General features: G+C 40.4%; 2 protein-coding genes across 3 annotated transcripts in view; one reads left to right on the plus strand and one right to left on the minus strand.

Annotated features, from left to right (window-relative positions):
- Window positions 1-223: 223 nt before the first annotated feature.
- On the minus strand, window positions 224-14,424 carry LOC129811383 (G-protein coupled receptor family C group 6 member A-like). The gene is made up of 6 exons (XM_055862636.1): window positions 14,192-14,424; window positions 13,316-13,601; window positions 4,582-5,412; window positions 3,837-4,046; window positions 3,015-3,132; window positions 224-2,052 (listed from the first exon to the last, which is right to left on the minus strand). The coding sequence occupies exons 1-6, from the start codon at window positions 14,374-14,376 to the stop codon at window positions 1,112-1,114; spliced, it is 2,571 nt and encodes an 856-aa protein (XP_055718611.1). The 5' UTR covers window positions 14,377-14,424; the 3' UTR covers window positions 224-1,111.
- Window positions 14,425-18,895: 4,471 nt separating this feature from the next.
- The window catches only part of LOC129811380 (NACHT, LRR and PYD domains-containing protein 12-like), a 36,208-nt gene continuing 33,454 nt past the window's right edge, over window positions 18,896-21,649 (plus strand). The window contains exons 1-2 of one of the 2 annotated variants that reach the window (XM_055862633.1): window positions 18,896-18,991; window positions 20,769-20,821. In XM_055862633.1, coding sequence (XP_055718608.1) covers window positions 18,947-18,991; window positions 20,769-20,821 — 98 coding nt within the window. In that variant the 5' untranslated portion in view covers window positions 18,896-18,946. Of the gene's footprint in view, window positions 18,992-19,900; window positions 20,822-21,649 lie in introns of both variants that reach the window. The other variant, XM_055862632.1, reaches the window with a different exon arrangement.

A 21,649-nucleotide genomic window follows, 5' to 3' on the forward strand; every position in this document is an offset into this window, starting at 1 on the left:
TAGGACAAAAAGGCTTCTCAACAGTTTTTACCCCCAAGCCATAAGACTCCTGAACAGGTAATCAAATGGCTACCCGGACTATTTGCATTGTGTGCCCCCCCACCCCTCTTTTACGCTGCTGCTGCTCTCTGTTTATCATATATGCACAGTCACTTTAACTATACATTCATGTACATATGTACATACTACCTCAATTGGCCCAACCAACCAGTGCTCCCGCACATTGGCTAACCGGGCTATCTGTATTGTGTCCCGCCCCCCACCACCCACCAACCCCTCTTTACGCTACTGCTACTCTCTGTTTATCATATATGCATAGTCACTTTAACCATATCTACATGTACATACTACCTCAATCAGCCTGACTAACCGGTGTCTGTATGTAGCCTCGCTACTTTTATAGCCTCGCTACTGTTGTTTTTCACTGTCTTTTTACTGTTGTTTTTATTTCGTTACCTACCTATTGTTCACCTAATTCCTTTTTTTGCACTATTGGTTAGAGCCTGTAAGTAAGCATTTCACTGTAAGGTCTACACCTGTTGTATTCAGCACACGTGACAAATAAACTTTGATTTGATTTTAAATAAATTATAAACAACTACTAATCAGTATAGCATTACTGTATAGCATAGTTAGGGGGACATAATGAATGTACTGTATTCTGGAGGAAAATGGTTCCTCTGTAATGCTTAGGTTCATGTTCCCATAATGCAAATAGGTTTATGCCAAGTTCCATGCTTCCAATAACTATCACTGGTGCTTGACAGTCTTATCATGGGTCACACTTTGAAAAATTCAGATTGTCCATCTGTAGAGGCTCTTATTATTATTATCTATCCTGATGTCTAGTCAATTTACCCTGCCTTCATGTACATATCTACCTCAAATACCTAATTATTATCTATCCTGATGCCTCGTCACTTTACCCTGCCTTCATGTACATATCACCTCAAATACCTTGTTATTATCTATCCTAATGCCTAGTGACTTTACCTTCATGTACATATCTACCTCAAGTACCTCATTATTATCTATCCTGATGCCTAGTCACTTTACCCTTCCTTCATGTACATATCTACCTCAAATACCTTGTATCGCTACTATCAACAAACTATTTGTTGACAACAGCCATGCCCTTCTTTTCGTAGTGTTTCCGGATGTAATTTGTGATGGCATTCTGGTTGTTGAGCTCCTTCCTGAAGAGCATGATGTAGCACTTGGGAACAAAGTGACAGCAGAGGACGCTGTAATTGGACACCAAGATGGCCGCCGCCTCAATGGCCTGCTGGTACTTCCCCGACATGTTGATGTAGACAGGGATGAAGACAATCCAAACCACCAGGAAAATCATCATGCTGATGGAGACAAAACTGGCGTTCTTATACAAATCTGGCAACTGCTTCCCTTTGAACGCAAACAGGAAGCAGACCACTGCCAGCAGGGCAATGTAAGTCAACATGGCGCCAAAGAGCATCTTGGAACCTTTGTTGCACTCCAGAAGGATGGTGGCCTCGTCGAACCTACTGCTTTCGACAATGAACGGTGGGGCGTAGGTCAGCCACAGCACGCACACGGCCACCTGGACCGCCGAGCAGCACGTTACCACGGCGATGGGTCGGTTGAGGCGCTTCAGTGTGTTGCCGACTGTAACCCTCAGATCGAAAGTGAAGCCCACGAAGATCTGGAGCAGGTTGGCCAGGATGCAGGAAACGCAGACAGTGAAGGCCATGCCGAAGAGTGGGAGACGCGCCAGGCAGGTGGTCTTTGTCGGCTCCCCAAGGAACATACTAATAGAGCAGAAGCAAGCCAGCAGGGACAGCAGCTCCAGGAAGCTGAGGTAGCCTCCAGTGGATTTCACTAAGGGTGTTCTTCGATCCACGGCAAACAAAATGGCCACCAGAAGGCTGACAACAATCCCCAAGACATCAAATGAGACCAGAACAATGGTGAAAGCGTCAGTCCACCCCAGGTACTCAATGGTTTTCTTCAAACATCTGTCCATGTCTGAGGATGTGTACTCACTTTGTGGATGACAGGCCACGCACTTCTTACCTGAGGGTTGAAACAAATATGACAGTATGTGATATTTGTGATAATAATCATGTACTTGTAGGCTAGTATACAATATGTTGTTTTGAGGAGAATGCAGGATATATTTACATGAGGATGTTTGGCTTTGAATAGAGTTGCGTGAGAAACAGGTGTGGTCTGGTATTATGACACTATTTGAAGCAGTCCATCGTAACCACACGTATGCAAATGACCTACTTGCTTAGAGACCACATTTGACCTCAGAACATCCTCAGTTCGTCAGGGCATGGACTCTACAAGGTGTTGAAAGAGTTCCACAGGGATGCTGGCCCATGTTGACTCTAATGCTTCACACAGTTGTGTCAAGTTGGCTGGATGTCCTTTGGGTGGTGGACCATTCTTGAAACACACTGGAAACTATTGAGTGTGAAAGACCATGCAGCGTTGCAGTTCTTGACAGATTAAAACCGGTGCGCCTGGCACCTACTACCATACCCCGTTCAAAGGCACTTAAATATTTTGTCTTGCCCATTCACCCTTTGAATGGCACACACACACAATCCATGTCTGAATTGTCTCAAGGCTTAAAAATCCTTCTTTAACCTGTCTCCTCCCCTTCATCTACACTGATTAAAGTGTATTTAACAAGTGACATCAATAAGGGATCATAGCTCTCACCTGGATTCACCTGGTCAGTCTATATCATGGAAAGACCAGGTGTACTTAATGTTTTGTATACTCAGTGTATATAAAACATTCAAAAAAAAAATACAGACTAAACATTTAGACAATAGACACAATATGCCCTCAGATCAGTTACAGACATAAAGTAAAAATAAATTATAGAACTGTAATCAGATTAGTTGCAAAAATCCCCTCAGACAAATCCTCGTGGTATGGAAACTGACCTGCTTTGGATATTGTCTGATGACTTTTCAATTGACATAAAATCAATAAGCATCTTGATATTTAACTGTACTTACCGCCTCCGGTAGAAATGTGTCCACGACTGCAAAGAAAACACTCCTTGCAGCATGAGTTTATCTTTGAAGTTAACTCATATCCCGGATTACATGTCTTACAGCAGTTGGCAAAAGTCACCTAAAAACAGAGAAGATTTTTAGGTAGCACTTTACATTGCAGCATGGAATAAAGTGGTAATAATATGGTAATAGTAGAGTAAAAACTAATGTCAAGTAGACTTCATGTCCAATGCTATTTATTGTGTACTGTAGATCGAGCTCTTTGCCCCAACCTCAAATTAATAGGAGGCTAAGTGAACCCACTTCCAAGAATAATGATTTAAGATGGGAAGGCTTACTGTAAAATTTAGAATACGGATTTAAGATAGGAAGGCTTACTGTAACATTTAAAACACTGATTTATGATAGGAAGGCTTACTGTAACATTTTGAATTATGATGTAATATGGGAAGGCTTACTGTAAAGTTAAGAATAGCTTACTGTAAAGTTAAGAATAGCTTACTGTAAAGTTAAGAATACTGATTTAAGATAGAAAGGCTTACTGTAACATTTAAAACACTGATTTAACATAGGGAGGCTTACTGTAACATTTAAAACACTGATTTAACATAGGGAGGCTTACTGTAACATTTAAAACACTGATTTAACATAGGGAGGCTTACTGTAACATTTAAAACACTGATTTAACATAGGGAGGCTTACTGTAACATTTAAAACACTGATTTAACATAGGGAGGCTTACTGTAACATTTAAAACACTGATTTAACATAGGGAGGCTTACTGTAACATTTAAAACACTGATTTAACATAGGGAGGCTTACTGTAACATTTTCAAACTCTCTGATGAGATGCTCTCTGATGCGGATGGGTTCATTAGGCATATACTCTCCAACGGTTATTATCCGATTTTCTGAAACCGACATGTTCCACTCTACGACGTCATATCCTGTAGTAGGGTCACCATCTTCATCGAAAGCTATGTGTGTGGTATTGTCCACCATGAAGTCAACCCGCTTGAGTTCCTCAAGAAGCTGTGGACAGAACCAGCTAAATATGAACAGCGAGCAGCATCTTATAGTTTACGCTGTGGTGTTATGTGGGAGAGATTGTATGTCTAAAATACAGCTAAAATACAGCCAACCCTATGAATCAATCCTAATTAACAACAGTATCACAATAATGGTCCATTCAAATATCTGATTATTTTTCTAGAATAACAACAAAGAAATTATATTTTATTGTAGAAAATGTAAATTTCCAGATGCCCAAAGTAGACTAATATCGAGAGGAGTCCATGTCCCACGTTATCTGTTGTGTAGATTATTTAATATATGCTTCAATCTGAAATTAATGGGAAAGATTGGCACTAATTTCCTCGTTGTATTCGGTGTCTATCTATTCCATTAATTTGGGGTTGAGGCACATAGCTGCATCTACACTAGCCTACAGATAGTATAGAATCTTTAGAGGTCTGAAAAACAACACCTTTTCTTTGGAACTGATTTTGTAATTAAGTGATTTTAAAGTGTTAGTGATTACGGCAACCCACACAGTGCAGTGGCTTACCTCCCAAACAGCAAAACTGGCATTTCGTTTACACCTTACATTGTTGCAATTCAGCAGGCTTCTCAGCCCCTGAGCAACGACTTTGACCGCTAGATAGATGTAATAAGACTCATCCTCGTCAATGTACTTCAATAAGCACCTTCTGTCCAGGCATGTCCTTCCACCACCCTCTGACTGGGATTTGGTGTCGGGTAATGTACAGTTCAGCACACTTTCATCTACCAAGGAATCGGGACATGGAGGATAATGACACATAAATTCATGGATAAAGCTGTTATGGGTTTTACTTTGGAACATAGAGTCACGGACGTAGTCATGAAAACCCGGCACCTTGTTTCTCTTAGGAATGAATCCAAATACCCTCCCAACCTTTTGAATATCGGCTATTTCGGAAAGCTCCTTGTTGGTGGACCAAGTGTCACATGCGATCCAAATTCTGCTGATCCCCATTCTAAGGACCTCTTTGAAGATGATCCTAACATTCAATTCAGCTGTGAAAATGACAATAGCCTCGGCAGACGAATTGCGAATCTTTGACATGAGCATGGCCAATTCTGTTTGCGTTCTGGTCCCGTTGAGTAAAAAGTTTGCTGATAGGATCTCCTTGAAGTCCACACACAGTTTCCTGTCATTGAAGTGATCGATCAGCTTCTCGACGCCATACTTGCCGTACTCATCGTCACTGCCTATCACTCCCACGCTCTCCCAGGTGAGATGCTTCACCAACTCAGCGATCGCTATGGTCTGATGCTCATCACTGGAGACCGTTCGCAGAAACGAGGGGAACTTGCACTTCCTACTGAGCAACTCACTTGTTGATGAATAACTGATCTGCAGAAATGAGGAACAAAGCGTTGAACAGCGCTAGAGCAGAAGTTACAGTGACAATTGGTCATTATGTATTCCCACTTCAAATGAAACCTAACTTATAAAGGCTTTGTAGAGCATTAAAGGCTTTATAGAGCATTATTAAAGGCTTTATAGAGCATTAATAAAGGCTTTATAGAGCATTAAAGGCTTTATAGAGCATTAAAGGCTTTATAGAGCATTAACGGCTTTATAGAGCATTAAAGGCTTTATATAGCATTAATAAAGGCTTTATAGAGCATTAATAAAAGCTTTATAGAGCATTAAAGGCTTTATAGAGCATTAAAGGCTTTATAGAGCATTAATAAAGGCTTTATAGAGCATTAATAAAGGCTTTATAGAGCATTAAAGGCTTTATAGAGCATTAAAGGCTTTATAGAGCATTAATAAAGACTTTATAGAGCACTCATGAAGGCTATTAAGAGTATTTATGTTTTCATAAGCACAACACAGACTTTTCATAAATAATTTATAAGAAATGTTATACTACATGAAGGGTTAGGGTTAGTCACTACATGAAGGGTTAGTCACTACATCAAGGGTTAGTCAGTAGGTTAGGGTTAGTCACTACATGAAGGGTTAGTCACTACATCAAGGGTTAGTCAGTAGGTTAGGGTTAGTCACTACATGAAGGGTTAGTCACTACATAAAGGGTTAGTCACTACATCAAGGGTTAGTCACTACATGAAGGGTTAGTCACTACATCAAGGGTTAGTCAGTAGGTTAGGGTTAGTCACTACATAAAGGGTTAGTCACTACATGAAGGGTTAGTCACTACATAAAGGGTTAGTCACTACATGAAGGGTTAGTCACTACATGAAGGGTTAGTCACTACATCAAGGGTTAGTCAGTAGGTTAGGGTTAGTCACTATATAAAGGGTTAGTCACTACATAAAGGGTTAGTCACTACATCAAGGGTTAGTCAGTAGGTTAGGGTTAGTCACTACATAAAGGGTTAGTCACTACATGAAGGGTTAGGGTTAGTCACTACATCAAGGGTTAGTCACTACATGAAGGGTTAGTCACGAAATAAAGGCTTAGTCACTACATACAGGGTTAGTCACTACATAAAGGGTTAGAGTTAGTCACTACATCAAGGGTTAGTCACTACATCAAGGGTTAGTCACGAAATAAAGGTTTAGTCACTATATAAAGGGTTAGTCACTATATAAAGGGTTAGTGACTACATAAAGGGTTAGTCACTACATACAGGGTTAGTCACTACATAAAGGGTTAGAGTTAGTCACTACATAAAGGGTTAGGGTTAGTCACTATATAAAGGGTTAGTCACTACATCAAGGGTTAGTCACTATATAAAGGGTTAGTCACTACATAAAGGGTTAGTCACTATATAAAGGGTTAGTCAGTACATCAAGGGTTAGTCACTACATCAAGGGTTAGTCACTACATAAAGGGTTAGGGTTAGTCACTATATAAAGGGTTAGTCACTATATCAAGGGTTAGTCACTATATAAAGGGTTAGTCACTATATAAAGGGTTAGTCACTACATAAAGGGTTAGTCACTATATAAATGGTTAGTCACTACATAAAGGGTTAGTCACTATATAAAGGGTTAGTCACTATATAAAGGGTTAGTCACTACATCAAGGGATAGTCACTATATAAAGGGTTAGTCACTATATAAAGGGTTAGTCACTATATAAAGGGTTAGTCACTACATCAAGGGTTAGGGTTAGTCACTATAGAAAGGGTTAGTCACTACATAAAAGGTTAGTCACTACATAAAGGGTTAGTCACTACATAAAGGGTTAGCCACTACATAAAGGGTTAGTCACTACATAAAGGGTTAGTCACTACATAAAGGGTTAGTCACTACATAAAGGGTTAGTCACTACATAAAGAGTTAGTCACTACATAAAGGGTTAGTCACTATGTAAAGGGTTGTCACTACATAAAGGGTTAGTCACTACATAAAGGGTTAGTCACTACATAAAGGGTTAGTCACTGCATAAAGGGTTAGTCACTACATAAAGGGTTAGTCACTACATACAAGGGTTAGGGTTAGTCACTATATAAAGGGTTAGTCACTACATAAAGGGTTAGTCACTACATAAAGGGTTAGTCACTACATAAAGGGTTAGTCACTACATACAGGGTTAGTCACAACATACAAGGGTTAGGGTTAGTCACTATATAAAGGGTTAGTCACTACACACAATGGTTAGGGTTAGTCACTACATAAAGGGTTAGTCACTACATAAAGGGTTAGTCACTACATACAAGGGTTAGGGTTAGTCACTACATAAAGGGTTAGTCACTACATAAAGGGTTAGTCACTACATACAAGGGTTAGTCAGTACATACAAGGGTTAGGGTTAGTCACTACATAAAGGGTTAGTCACTACATAAAGGGTTAGGGTTAGTCACTACATAAAGGGTTAGTCACTACATAAAGGGTTAGTCACTACATAAAGGGTTAGTCACTACATAAAGGGTTAGTCACTACATAAAGGGTTAGGGTTAGTCAGTACATACAAGGGTTAGGGTTAGTCACTATATAAAGGGTTAGTCACTATATAAAGGGTTAGTCACTACATAAAGGGTTAGAGTTAGTCAGTACATAAAGGGTTAGTCACTACATAAAGGGTTAGTCACTACATACAAGGGTTAGTCACTACATACAAGGGTTAGGATTAGTCACTATATAAAGGGTTCGAGTTAGTCAGTACATACAAGGGTTAGTCACTACATAAAGGGTTAGTCACTACAAACAAGGGTTAGTCAGTACATACAAGGGTTAGTCACTACATACAGGGTTAGTCACTACATAAAGGGTTAGTCAGTACATACAAGGGTAAGTCACTACATAAAGGGTTAGTCACTACATAAAGGCTTAGTCACTACATAAAGGTTTAGGGTTAGTCACTACATAAAGGGTTAGTCACTACATAAAGGGTTAGTCACTACATAAAGGGTTAGTCACTACATAAAGGGTTAGTCACTACATAAAGGGTTAGTCACTACATAAAGGGTTAGTCACTACATAAAGGGTTAGGGTTAGTCACTATATAAAGGGTTAGTCACTACATGAAGGGTTAGTCACTATATAAAGGGTTAGTCACTATATAAATTGTTAGTCACTACATAAAGGGTTAGTCACTACATAAAGGGTTAGTCACTACATAAAGGGTTAGTCACTACATAAAGGGTTAGGGTTAGTCACTATATAAAGGGTTAGTCACTACATAAAGGGTTAGTCACTACATAAAGGGTTAGTCACTACATAAAGGGTTAGGGTTAGTCACTACATAAAGGGTTAGTCACTACATAAAGGGTTAGTCACTATATAAAGGTTTAGTCACTACATAAAGGGTTAGTCACTACATAAAGGGTTAGTCACTACATACAGGGTTAGTTACTACATAAAGGGTTTGTCACTACATAAAGGGTTAGTCACTACATACAAGGGTTAGGGTTAGTCACTATATAAAGGGTTAGTCACTACATAAAGGGTCAGGGTTAGTCAGTACATAAAGGGTTAGTCACTACATAAAGGGTTAGTCACTACATAAAGGGTTAGGGTTAGTCACTATATAAAGGGTTAGTCACTACATAAAGGGTTAGTCACTACATACAGGGTTAGTCACTACATAAAGGATTAGTCACTACATAAAGAGTTAGTCACTACATAAAGGGTTAGTCACTACATAAAGGGTTAGTCACTACATAAAGGGTTAGTCACTACATAAAGGGTTAGTCACTACATAAAGGGTTAGACACTACATACAAGGGTTACGGTTAGTCACTACATAAAGGGTTAGTCACTACATAAACGGTTAGTCACTACATAAAGGGTTAGTCACTACATAAAGGGTTAGTCACTACATAAAGGGTTAGTCACTACATAAAGGGTTAGACACTACATACAAGGGTTACGGTTAGTCACTATATAAAGGGTTTGTCACTACATAAAGGGTTAGTCACTACATAAAGGGTTAGTCACTACATAAAGGGTTAGTCACTACATACAAGGGTTAGGGTTAGTCACTATATAAAGGGTTAGTCACTACATAAAGGGTTAGTCACTACATAAAGGGTTAGTCACTACATAAAGGGTTAGTCACTACATACAAGGGTTAGGGTTAGTCACTATATAAAGGGTTAGTCACTACATACAAGGGTTAGGGTTAGTCACTACATGAAGGGTTAGTCACTACATACAGGGTTAGTCACTATATAAAGGGTTAGTCACTACATAAAGGGTTAGTCACTACGTCAAGGGTTAGTCACTACATACAGGGTTAGTCACTACATAAAGGGTTAGGGTTAGTCACTACATAAAGGGTTAGTCACTACATAAAGGGTTAGGGTTAGTCACTATATAAAGGGTTAGTGACTACATAAAGGGTTAGTCACTACATAAAGGGTTAGTCACTACATAAAGGGTTAGTCACTACATACAAGGGTTAGGGTTAGTCACTATATAAAGGGTTAGTCACTACATAAAGGGTTAGTCACTACATAAAGGGTTAGTCACTACACACAAGGGTTAGGGTTAGTCACTACATAAAGGGTTAGTCACTACATAAAGGGTTAGTCACTACATACAAGGGTTAGGGTTAGTCACTACATAAAGGGTTAGTCACTACATAAAGGGTTAGTCACTACATACAAGGGTTAGTCAGTACATACAAGGGTTAGGGTTAGTCACTATATAAAGGGTTAGAGTTAGTCAGTACATACAGGGTTAGTCACTACATACAAGGGTTAGTCACTACATACAAGTGTTAGTCAGTACATACAAGGGTTAGTCACTATATAAAGGGTTAGTCACTACATACAAGGGTTAGGGTTAGTCACTACATAAAGGGTTAGTCACTACATAAAGGGTTAGTCACTACATAAAGGGTTAGTCACTACATAAAGGGTTAGTCACTACATAAAGGGTTAGTCACTACATAAAGGGTTAGTCACTACATAAAGGGTTAGTCACTACATACAAGGGTTAGAGTTAGTCAGTACATACAAGGGTTAGAGTTAGTCAGTACATACAAGGGTTAGTCAGTACATACAAGGGTTAGTCACTACATAAAGGGTTAGTCACTACATACAGGGTTGGTCAGTACATAAAGGGTTAGTCACTACATAAAGGGTTAGTCACTACATAAAGGGTTAGTCACTACATAAAGGGTTAGGGTTAGTCAGTACATACAAGGGTTAGTCAGTCCCTACAAGGGTTAGTCAGTACATACAAGGGTTAGTCACTATATAAAGGGTTAGGGTTAGTCAGTACATACAAGGGTTAGTCAGTACATACAGGGTTCGTCAGTACATACAAGGGTTAGTCACTACATACAAGGGTTAGTCAGTACATACAAGGGTTAGTCACTACATAAAGGGTTAGTGTTAGTCAGTACATACAAGAGTTAGTCACTACATACAGGGTTAGTCAGTACATACAAGGGTTAGTCAGCACATACAAGGGTTAGTCACTATATAAATGGTTAGAGTTAGTCAGTACATACAAGGGTTAGTCACTACATACAGGGTTAGTCACTACATAAAGGGTTAGTCACTACATACAAGGGTTAGTCACTACATACAAGGGTTAGTCACTACATAAAGGGTTAGTCACTACATACAGGGTTGGTCAGTACATAAAGGGTTAGTCACTACATAAAGGGTTAGTCACTACATAAAGGGTTAGTCACTACATACAAGGGTTAGTCACTACATAAAGGGTTAGTCACTACATAAAGGGTTAGTCACTACATAAAGGGTTAGTCACTACATAAAGGGTTAGTCACTACATACAGGGTTGGTCAGTACATAAAGGGTTAGTCAGTACATAAAGGGTTAGTCACTACTTACAGGGTTAGTCAGTACATAAAGGGTTAGTCAGTACATAAAGGGTTAGTCAGTACATAAAGGGTGTCAGTACATAAAGGGTTAGAGTTAGTCGGTACATACAGGGTTAGTCACTACATACAAGGGTTAGGGTTAGTCACTACATAAAGGGTTAGTCACTACATACAGGGTTAGTCACTACATAAATGGTTAGTCACTATATAAAGGGTTAGTCACTACATAAAGGGTTAGTCACTACATCAAGGGTTAGTCACTACATAAAGGGTTAGGGTTAGTCACTACATAAATGGTTAGTCACTATATAAAGGGTTAGTCACTACATAAAGGGTTAGTCACTACATCAAGGGTTAGTCACTACATACAGGGTTAGTCACTACATAAAGGGTTAGGGTTAGTCACTACATAAAGGGTTAGTCACTACATAAAGGGTTAGTCACTACATCAAGGGTTAGTCCGTACATACAGGGTTAGTCACTACATACAGGGTTAGTCACTACATAAAGGGTTAGTCACTACATACAAGGGTTAGTCACTACATACAGGGTTAGTCACTACATAAATGGTTAGTCACTATATAAAGGGTTAGTCACTACATAAAGGGTTAGTCACTACATCAAGGGTTAGTCACTACATAAAGGGTTAGGGTTAGTCACTACATAAAGGGTTAGTCACTACATACAAGGGTTAGTCACTACATACAAGGGTTAATCACTACATAAAGGGTTAGTCACTACATACAGGGTTAGTCACTACATACAAGGGTTAATCACTACATACAGGGTTAGTCACTACATAAATGGTTAGTCACTATATAAAGGGTTAGTCACTACATAAAGGGTTAGTCACTACATAAAGGGTTAGTCACTACATCAAGGGTTAGTCACTACATCAAGGGTTAGTCACTACATAAAGGGTTAGTCACTACATCAAGGGTTAGTCACTGCATAAAGGGTTAGTCACTACATAAAGGGTTAGGGTTAGTCACTACATAAAGGGTTAGTCACTGCATAAAGGGTTAGTCACTACATAAAGGGTTAGTCACTACATAAAGGGTTAGGGTTAGTCACTACATAAAGGGTTAGTCACTACATAAAGGGTTAGTCACTACATACAGGGTTAGTCACTACATAAAGGGTTAGTCACTACATAAAGGGTTAGTCACTACATACAGGGTTAGTCACTACATCAAGGGTTAGTCACTACATAAAGGGTTAGTCACTACATAAAGGGTTAGTCACTGCATAAAGGGTTAGTCACTACATAAAGGGTTAGGGTTAGTCACTACATAAAGGGTTAGTCACTGCATAAAGGGTTAGTCACTACATAAAGGGTTAGTCACTACATAAAGGGTTAGGGTTAGTCACTACATAAAGGGTTAGTCACTACATAAAGGGTTAGTCACTACATACAGGGTTAGTCACTACATAAAGGGTTAGTCACTACATAAAGGGTTAGTCACTACATAAAGGGTTAGTCACTACATAAAGGGTTAGTCACTACATACAGGGTTAGTCACTACATCAAGGGTTAGTCACTACATCAAGGGTTAGGGTTAGTCACTACATACAGGGTTAGTCACTACATAAAGGGTTAGGGTTAGTCACTACATAAAGGGTTAGTCACTACATACAGGGTTAGTCACTACATAAAGGGTTAGTCACTACATAAAGGGTTAGTCACTACATACAAGGGTTAGTCACTATATAAAGGGTTAGAGTTAGTCAGTACATACAGGGTTAGTCACTTCATAAAGGGTTAGTCACTACATAAAGGGTTAGTCACTACATACAAGGGTTAGGGTTAGTCACTATATAAAGGGTTAGTCACTACATAAAGGGTTAGTCACTACATCAAGGGTTAGTCAGTACATACAAGGGTTAGGGTTAGTCACTATATAAAGGGTTAGTCACTACATACAGGGTTGGTCAGTACATAAAGGGTTAGTCAGTACATAAAGGGTTAGTCAGTACATAAAGGGTTAGTCAGTACATAAAGGGTTAGAGTTAGTCAGTACATACAGGGTTAGGGTTAGCATACCTGAGCCACTAGAGGTAGAGCTAGTAGACGGGCAACAGCTATTGACTTCTCTGAATACCGCTCCCCAATTACCACTTTAACATGTGGCTTGGTTACAGTCGGCTTCACCCCCTGCCCCTGGATGTCCTCCATCATGCTCAGTGTTGCTCTGATGGCATTTGTTACATCCCCACAGGTGTCGTGTATTTCGTATCCGACACTCACATTGGGCAACACCTGAGACCTGTTTATCTCTTGGATGGCATAAATCATCACTTGCGATCGGAGGAACATCTGCACGTCGTAGCTACAAACATTATACAATTAGAATGGTTTGGAATAGCGTACTGTACGTTCTAGTTGCAGTCTTCTAGTTACATAGCATTCTAGTTGCATAGAATTCTAGTTACATAGCATTCTAATTGCATAGAATTCTAGTTACATAGAATTCTAGTTACATAGCATTCTAGTTGCATAGAATTCTAGTTACATAGCATTGTAGTTACACAGCATTCTAGTTGCATAGGATTCTAGTTACATAGCATTCTAGTTGCATAGAATTCTAGTTACATAGAATTCTAGTTACATAGAATTCTAGTTACATAGCATTGTATTTACACAGCATTCTAGTTGCATAGAATTCTAGTTACATAGCATTCTAGTTACATAGAATTCTAGTTACATAGCATTCTAATTGCATATAATTCTAGTTACATAGCATTCTAGTTACATAGAATTCTAGTTACATAGCATTCTACAGTAGTTGCAGTCTTCTAATTACATGGAATTCTAGTTACATAACGTTCTAGTTTTGACAGCAAAGGTACAACTTAGCTACAAAGACAACAGCACTTATTGATGACGCTCATTGATGTTCACGTACGGCTGTATACTCACTCAATGCAAGTCTTTTGCGGCGGAATCGTGGATCCGTTCATTTTCACCTGCAGGTAAACAGGAAAAAGTCCACCCACAACAACGTCCCCAGGGACATAAATATGACGAGGATTGTTGTGGACTGAACAAGAAGGTCCCGAGACTTTTGAGGTTACAGTCACAATTAAGAGCAACAAGACCCACATTGTGTATTTACTGTAGACAGGTGCTGAGGTCCTGTCGGTGTAATAACTCTGTGTCACTCCCTGTCTATTGAATACCTGTATATGACAGAGGAAGTTTGAATATTTGCATACAGACTACAAACAGAATTCAGAGTAACAGCTATGTCTGTTTGTTTTCTAATTAAAGCATTGAAATGAATGTGTAGTTCATATCTACGAAGACGAAAGGAAACCAAACACTTGTAGAATAAAACCCATCAATTTATAATAGTATTATTGATGTCTTCAGGTTCTCAATATGAAACTTCTGGTTTGTGGTTTGTTTACAACCAGTGTCATTTTCTAAGCACTCGTATTTCGTTTTTGGGGGGGAGCTTTTCTAGACACAACCCAACAGGATAATTGCCTTGTTCAAGGGCACAGCGGCAGTCGGTTTGGAATCTGACACCAGTATCCCTTCAAATGCCAGTTGAGTGTGTCAGTGGGTTATTTTTTTAGTACTGTAGCAAGATGACTTTGAAAAGGTTAAAGAGGAGACTTGACTTGCAGGATCCGGGTAGGAGTACATGTTTTAATACAGAGTTTTGGGGTACAGTGGTGTAAATAATGTGTGACTCTCGGCTATCTTGCTGTGACTGTGTCTGTTGGAGCTGCTGGCACTCTCACATGAACCAATGCCTGGAAACACTTGCCTGGAACACAAAGAGAGAGGAGAGACAGTAGCACAGCTACCACGGGCCACCTGAGCAGTGACAGCTGGTTTGTCTGTGACCAATCCTTGTCTGGCCTGGTTGGAGATGGTTACGCTAAGGGAGATTTGCAGTAACTCAGGACACAGGAGTAGTTGTCATTCTTACACGACATTCCACCATAACAGCTTTTCTGAGCACCTGGTTAAATCGTGTTTAGGAGTGCTTTAGCATGGGTAAAAAGAGTCAGAAATAGATGTCATTGTTGTATTTTAGGGGGTTGTGCTTAATTTACTGTAATCTTAAATATAAATACTTAACTATTTTGACATTGTTTATTTTTAAGCTAATTTCCCTATGGTGGACAGAAGGTGTCGCTACATTACACTGACTAACGTTTTCACCACAATAGTTACAGGAAATACATGTCCTTTTTACTTCAGATTAGTGATGTTTGTATAAAAGTTTACAGTCGTCACAATCTCACAAAATCGATTGCTTAAAACAGACCAATATCTTCGGTTTAGTTCCAGTGTTTCTCTCATATGCACCTGTCTGTAGATGGTCTTTGAACTCCGCTGTGATTTTCAGACCATGGTGGCAATCATTTGTTTTTTTAGGGCTCCTCCTATGAACGTCTCTGGCCTAGGTTTAACCTATCATTCAAATGAAAACCAACCCGTTTGTCACGTATCCCCAACCAAGGCTGCCCTGCATCACGCACTGCTGCTATCCATTACGCACACCTGCCTTCCCTTGTCACGCACCTCAGCGTTATTCCCAGCAGCATACCACCCTGCATACATACTACTGCAGGCTTGCTTCTGAAGCTAAGCAGGGTTGGTCCTGGTCAGTCCCTGGATGGGAGACCAGATGCTGCTGGAAGTGGTGTTGGAGGGCCAGTAGGGGGCACTCTTTCCTCTGGTCTAAAAAATATCCCAATGCCCCAGGGCAGTGATTGGGGACACTGCCCTGTGTAGGGTGCCGTCTTTCGGATGGGACGTTAAACGGGTGTCCTGACTCTCTGAGGTCATTACAGATCCCATGGCACTTATCGTAAGAGTAGGGTTGTTAACCCCGGTGTCCTGGCTAAATTCCCAATCTGGCCCTCAAACCATCATGGTCACCTAATAATCCCCAATTTACAATTGGCTCATTCATCCCCCTCCTCTCCCCTGTAACTATTCCCCAGGTCGTTGCTGCAAATGAGAACGTGTTCTCAGTCAACTTACCTGGTAAAATAATGGTAAAAAAAAAAATATATATATATATATATTGGACTCACCTATCATCTGTTTATTTCCTTCCCTATATTTGTCAGTTCCCCAGCTCTGTATTGATTGTCTTTTGTCTTTGTTTCCCGTGTTTTTGATGCTGTTCCTGTCTCATGTCATGTCCGTTATTTATTACTTGTTTGACTCCCCGTACCTGCTTCGTCTCTCCAGCGTCATTCCATGTGACAGAATGCAGCAGCCAACATACGAAGCATCGGGGAGTACTGGCGTTCCGGTTGGTATGGTGGCATCGGCTCTGGGTCGCCACCGATAGAACCGGGGGTGCCTAGCCAGTTCTTCGGGCTTCCACGCCCTAGCTGGTTCGAGAGGTTTCCTTTCCCGGGTTGGCTCGGATGGCGCCCATCCCACGTCGGGCCTCAGCCAGATCGTCAGTTCTTGTTCGCCCAGCCGGTCCAGGAGTTTTTTTGTTTTGTTTTGTTAGTGACGTCGGGGTGGATTCCGCCGCGGATGGAACCGGGGGTGCCTAAGCCAGCCCGTCGGGCATCCACGCCCTGGCTGGCTCGAGAGGTTTCATTGCCTCGGTTGGCTCCGCGGCTTCCCATCCCTCATCACGCTCCACTGGATCATCGGGCTCACTCTCTGCAGCGGGATCGTCAGGCTACCATGCCTCAGCCGGCTCGCAAGGCTCTCACGCTCCTGCCGGTTCGTCGGGCTTCCACGCCCCAACCGGCTGGCCCAGCGCCCATGTCTCGGCCGGTTCGCCCAGGTGGGACGGCGGGTGGTGCCCTAAGAGGGGGGTACTGTCACGTCTGCACCCGCAGTACCCCTGACAGTACCCCTGAACACAAGTTTGACACATGAGTGTGTAGGGAGTAATTTGTATGCATTCGTCTTCAAAATATCAGTTTATTTCAGCATATTGATTATGAATTTAGACATTTAAAACCAGTGTTTTGACACTCGGCTGTAACTCAAAAATACACAACAGAATATAAACGGTAATTTAAAGAAAAAATCAACAGCATTCTACTTAATTCAGTAAAAACTACTGAATGAGCCGAAATATGTGGTATGATTTATGTCAATCTAACATACTACTAAAACCCAACACAGTATTTCTTGAAGCTTAAAGCTACTGTATATTCACAATTACCAAAGTTTGAAACCGTAAATGATTCAATTTATTATAACTATATTCCAAAATGAGTTTACCAAAGTTGAGACTTAACTATTGAACAAGAACCGATCAACTCAGATTTAGATTAGAGAGCCGCTTTTCTTGTCTATTCAGTTGTGAGACAGCGAGTGCCTTTTCAACCGCACTTAAACGCGCACAGACTCAAGGTCATCCACACTGGTGCTGAGCGATTAGTGCTTTTTGAGGTCACTTCACGTTTCAGTTCGATAAAAAAAAAAAAAAATCACGGTTTTCAATTTCGCAAATTTTTTAAAACTTTAAATGCGTTATAAAATAATGACATAAATGATTTTAGGGCAGGTTGTCAGTTCTATCTTTACCCGTTAGAGTAAAGACATCGGCAGCTGTTCTAGCGTTAAACAATTGCAGCCATGGTTGCCAGATGGTTGTCAACAGCCTTTTGGCTATTGTAGTCTTTTGACTGTTGACAAACCGGAATCTCTAAAGTTGTCCGAAGTGAGGCATGCAACTGTGCCAGCGCCTGACCTAGAACGAACCCGGAAAAGGGATCACGAACCCGTGATCCTACCGCATTTGACCACTTCCTGTTTTTGCTGTTTAACAGGAAACCAGACTTCTAGGAAATCAGTTTAAGCAAAGATTGTCTATTAAATTGACAAGATAGTCAAGTAACCGCTCTAAATATGGAAATACATGTCCTCAGATGGAAGACAGGCAGAAGGCGAGATTTGATTTGATCAGGTGGGACTATTCTAGCCAATGAGAGGACAGATACGCCTGTGAGCAGCAGGCCATGGAGATATACACTGTATATAGACATAATAGGACATTTTAAATATCTTTATTTTTTTAACTTTTGTGAGTGTGATGTTCATTTTTGTATTTATTTCACATTTTTATCTATTTCACTTGCTTTGGCAATGTAAACATGTTTCCCATGCCTATAAAGCCCCTTAAATGGAAAATTGAATTGATAGAGGACTCATGTTTTGTATCTGTGCCATTATGGTGTCTGACAATATGGCCAGCCATTGAGGCGATCTCCATTTTTAAAGTAGGAAATGTTGTTCTTCTTCATTGGCTGATTGCTCCCAACTCATAGGAAACCCCCACCCACTGTACTGCTTTAAAATGGCGGAAGCCCTCAATGACAATATCCATGCTAAAACAGATTATATCCATGACCAGTCCTCTCTCTATGACAACCGGCACAAGATATAGTCGTTTTTTAAAAGTTGCCGAAATGCCACTTGCCTCTACTTATATCAGTGTATTCGTAACAACTCAACCATTACAAAATGTATATTTGATAAAATAAGCCTCATGTAGCAAATTCGCAATACATTTTTCTGTTACCAAATTCAACGCTCATTTGCTTCCGTACAAAAATTCTTTACTTTGTGCGATTATTTTTGTGGACAGATTTTGACTGGTGTGAAACCTCTTGCTTACCTCTTCCTCTCTGTTTTAAATCTACCTAATCACCAGACCACCATTTCCTGTGTCAAATGCAAGGTGGTGGTTCTAAGACCAACAGTAAATACACCAAACCTGTAAGTCAGTTTTTTTAAATCCACATTTTTACAGTACCATTATACTATTTTTAATGTTTTATTGATGTTCCTGATTGTTTTGGTGGCTGCTGTGGTGTGTCTGTTCTTGGTAATAAGAGGGGAACCCAGTATGAGGAATATGTGAACCCTTGTTTGCTTACGTTCTGTCCCGCTCTCTTACATCCTGTTTACCCAGTTATCGGATAAACACACCCATTTAACCTGAACATCACCGTTGCTATGTGATTTGAATCAACACTATTGTGTTTCGTGATCTCAAGCTTTAATATTTTGTGATTCCTCACCAAACCGTGTTTTAGGGACCATCCACATTAGAAATCTGACTGCCTAAATTTTCATCCGATTATACATGTAAAATCTGTGAGTACTCGGTTAGTAAATGATAGCCAGCACTGTACTCTGTTCAGAGGTGCTAAGTACTCTCGGCCAGCAAACGCTATTGGTGTGTCTGAACCCTTCGATTTGAGGTTGGTTCAGGGGTTTGTCTCATTAGTTCCATTGCGGCGCATATTCTCATCTGATATTTATGCAGACAATGTCCTAGTTATCGGCACCCCAAAAAGGCTGCATGACTCTGGGTTGGTTTTGATCGTGTTCGAAGCACTTCTAGATGAACACACGATGGCAACATCCTGTGTATTCATGGTATGGATGTAGGAGATCTGAAAATGAAAGTAGTCCTGTTTTGTGGTAGTGCTATAGGTCTAGGGGGTGTGTAAGAAATATATTTGCTATTTTCACAGCTGGAATTATGAGTGCAATAGCTGGCGGTGGTGTGAATGAGCTAGGTTTTGATGAATTAGCAAGTTGTATGTGTGAGGAAGGCTTGGCCACTCACTGGCCAATCAATTAGTTCCATGGCTTAATTCTGCATGTGTTTGTCTCAAGTTCTGTAGGTTACTGACGGTCTTTGCTTTGTCATCAACTCCAGAACCAGAATATTCTCTTCCTGAGCCCGGTTTCCCAAAGCATCTTAAGGCTAAGTTCATTGTTAGAACCTTCGTAGGAGCAACGTTAAATCTCCGAGCTGTTTCCCAGAAGCATTGTTATTAACGTTGCACTTGAAATGCTCGTAATCTAACACCTTCCTCAGACCACTCGTAGAACAGTGTGTCGTTTGATGCTTTTTTGCCCTCCTGTGTCACTTTATACACAGATCTCCACTCAACATAGAATCACATGGTTTATCCGTCTTTGTGACCATGATAACTTCAGAACAAAGTTGACTACAAATACAAAGTTGACAATATATTTGTAAATTATTTAAAAAAAACAAGCATTGTATACAATTATGCTTCAAACAACTAAAAGCTTTGACTGAGCTGAGAGGGAGCTGACCCTCTGAAGGGGTGGGATGGCCAAGAAACCAGAAGTGGCTGGGGTGTAGGTTTTAAGCATAGCCTGAAGGTAGGGATACAAGAGGGGCGGTTCCCTTGCTGCTCAGTAGCAAGCACCATGGTCTTGTAATGGTTGGGGAGAATGGGCTTGTGGTAATGACTGGAGCGGAATCAGTGGAATGGTATCAAATACATCAAACACGTGGTTTCCGGGTATCTGATGCCGTTCCATTTGCTCCGTTCGGGCCATTATTATGAGCCGTTGTCCCCTCAGCAGCCTATGCTCGCCAATCCAAAATGGGTAGATTTTGGGAAGTGTGTTACCAAATATCTGCGCTATGCTCAGGAAAATGAGAAAATGCCTCAAAAGGTGGAGGTCTTCCAGTGACATCTTTGTTCTTTTCCTTTCACTTCACCAGAGGAGCCAGATGGAGAGGAAGAGAGAAGGGGGTTGTGGCCATAGATCTCCACTGTAAGTTGTTGTGTGTGAAATCAACAAATACAATCTTGGTCAGACTTTTGGCAAGTCAAGATGATGAAAAATACCATATCTTTGCTCTGCTCTACTGTGTCAATCTCCAAACTAAAGATTTTGTATTTTTTTTTAAGGAATGGATCATGAATTGTCTACCCGTATCTAATAATCATTTAAAATAGCATGCAGACACAATGTCGGTCCGATTCATTAAAGGTACACTATGCAGAAATCACTCCGCCATGTGCTTGTTGCTGAACTTTGAATAGTTTGCCTAATTTCAGTTTGTGACAAAACAAACTCGCCCCATCTAAACCGCTTTTGAATACATTTTCCAGAACCCAAAATATTGTATTTTCAGTTGTTTGAAGTTGGTGTACAAAACCGAAAATAAAAGATACAGAAACTGAACTTAACAGGAAGCATAATAATAATGCAGATAAAACAGATCTACCACTTCTTAGACTTGCTTTCAATAATGTGTTTTATTTCATCTTTATTTAACAAGGCAAGTCAGTTATGAACAAATTATTATTTACAATGACGGTCTACTCCGGCCAAACCCGGACGACGCTGGGCCAATTGTGCGCCGCCCTATGGGACTCCCAATCATGGCCGGTTGTGATACAGCCTGGATTCAAACCAGGGTGTCTGTAGTGACGCCTCTAGCACTGAGATGCAGTGCATTAGACCGCTGCGCCACTCGGGAACCCTAATAAGAATGACAGCTCTACTGTATAATGAAAATGTCTATTTGAATTTGGTCAGGTCGCCCAAAAAGTGAACAGTGAACTCACATGGCCAGATCAGCAAAATACGAAACTG

Source organism: Salvelinus fontinalis, chromosome 15 (assembly GCF_029448725.1).
Source record: "Salvelinus fontinalis isolate EN_2023a chromosome 15, ASM2944872v1, whole genome shotgun sequence".
Taxonomy (NCBI): Eukaryota; Metazoa; Chordata; class Actinopteri; order Salmoniformes; family Salmonidae; genus Salvelinus; species Salvelinus fontinalis.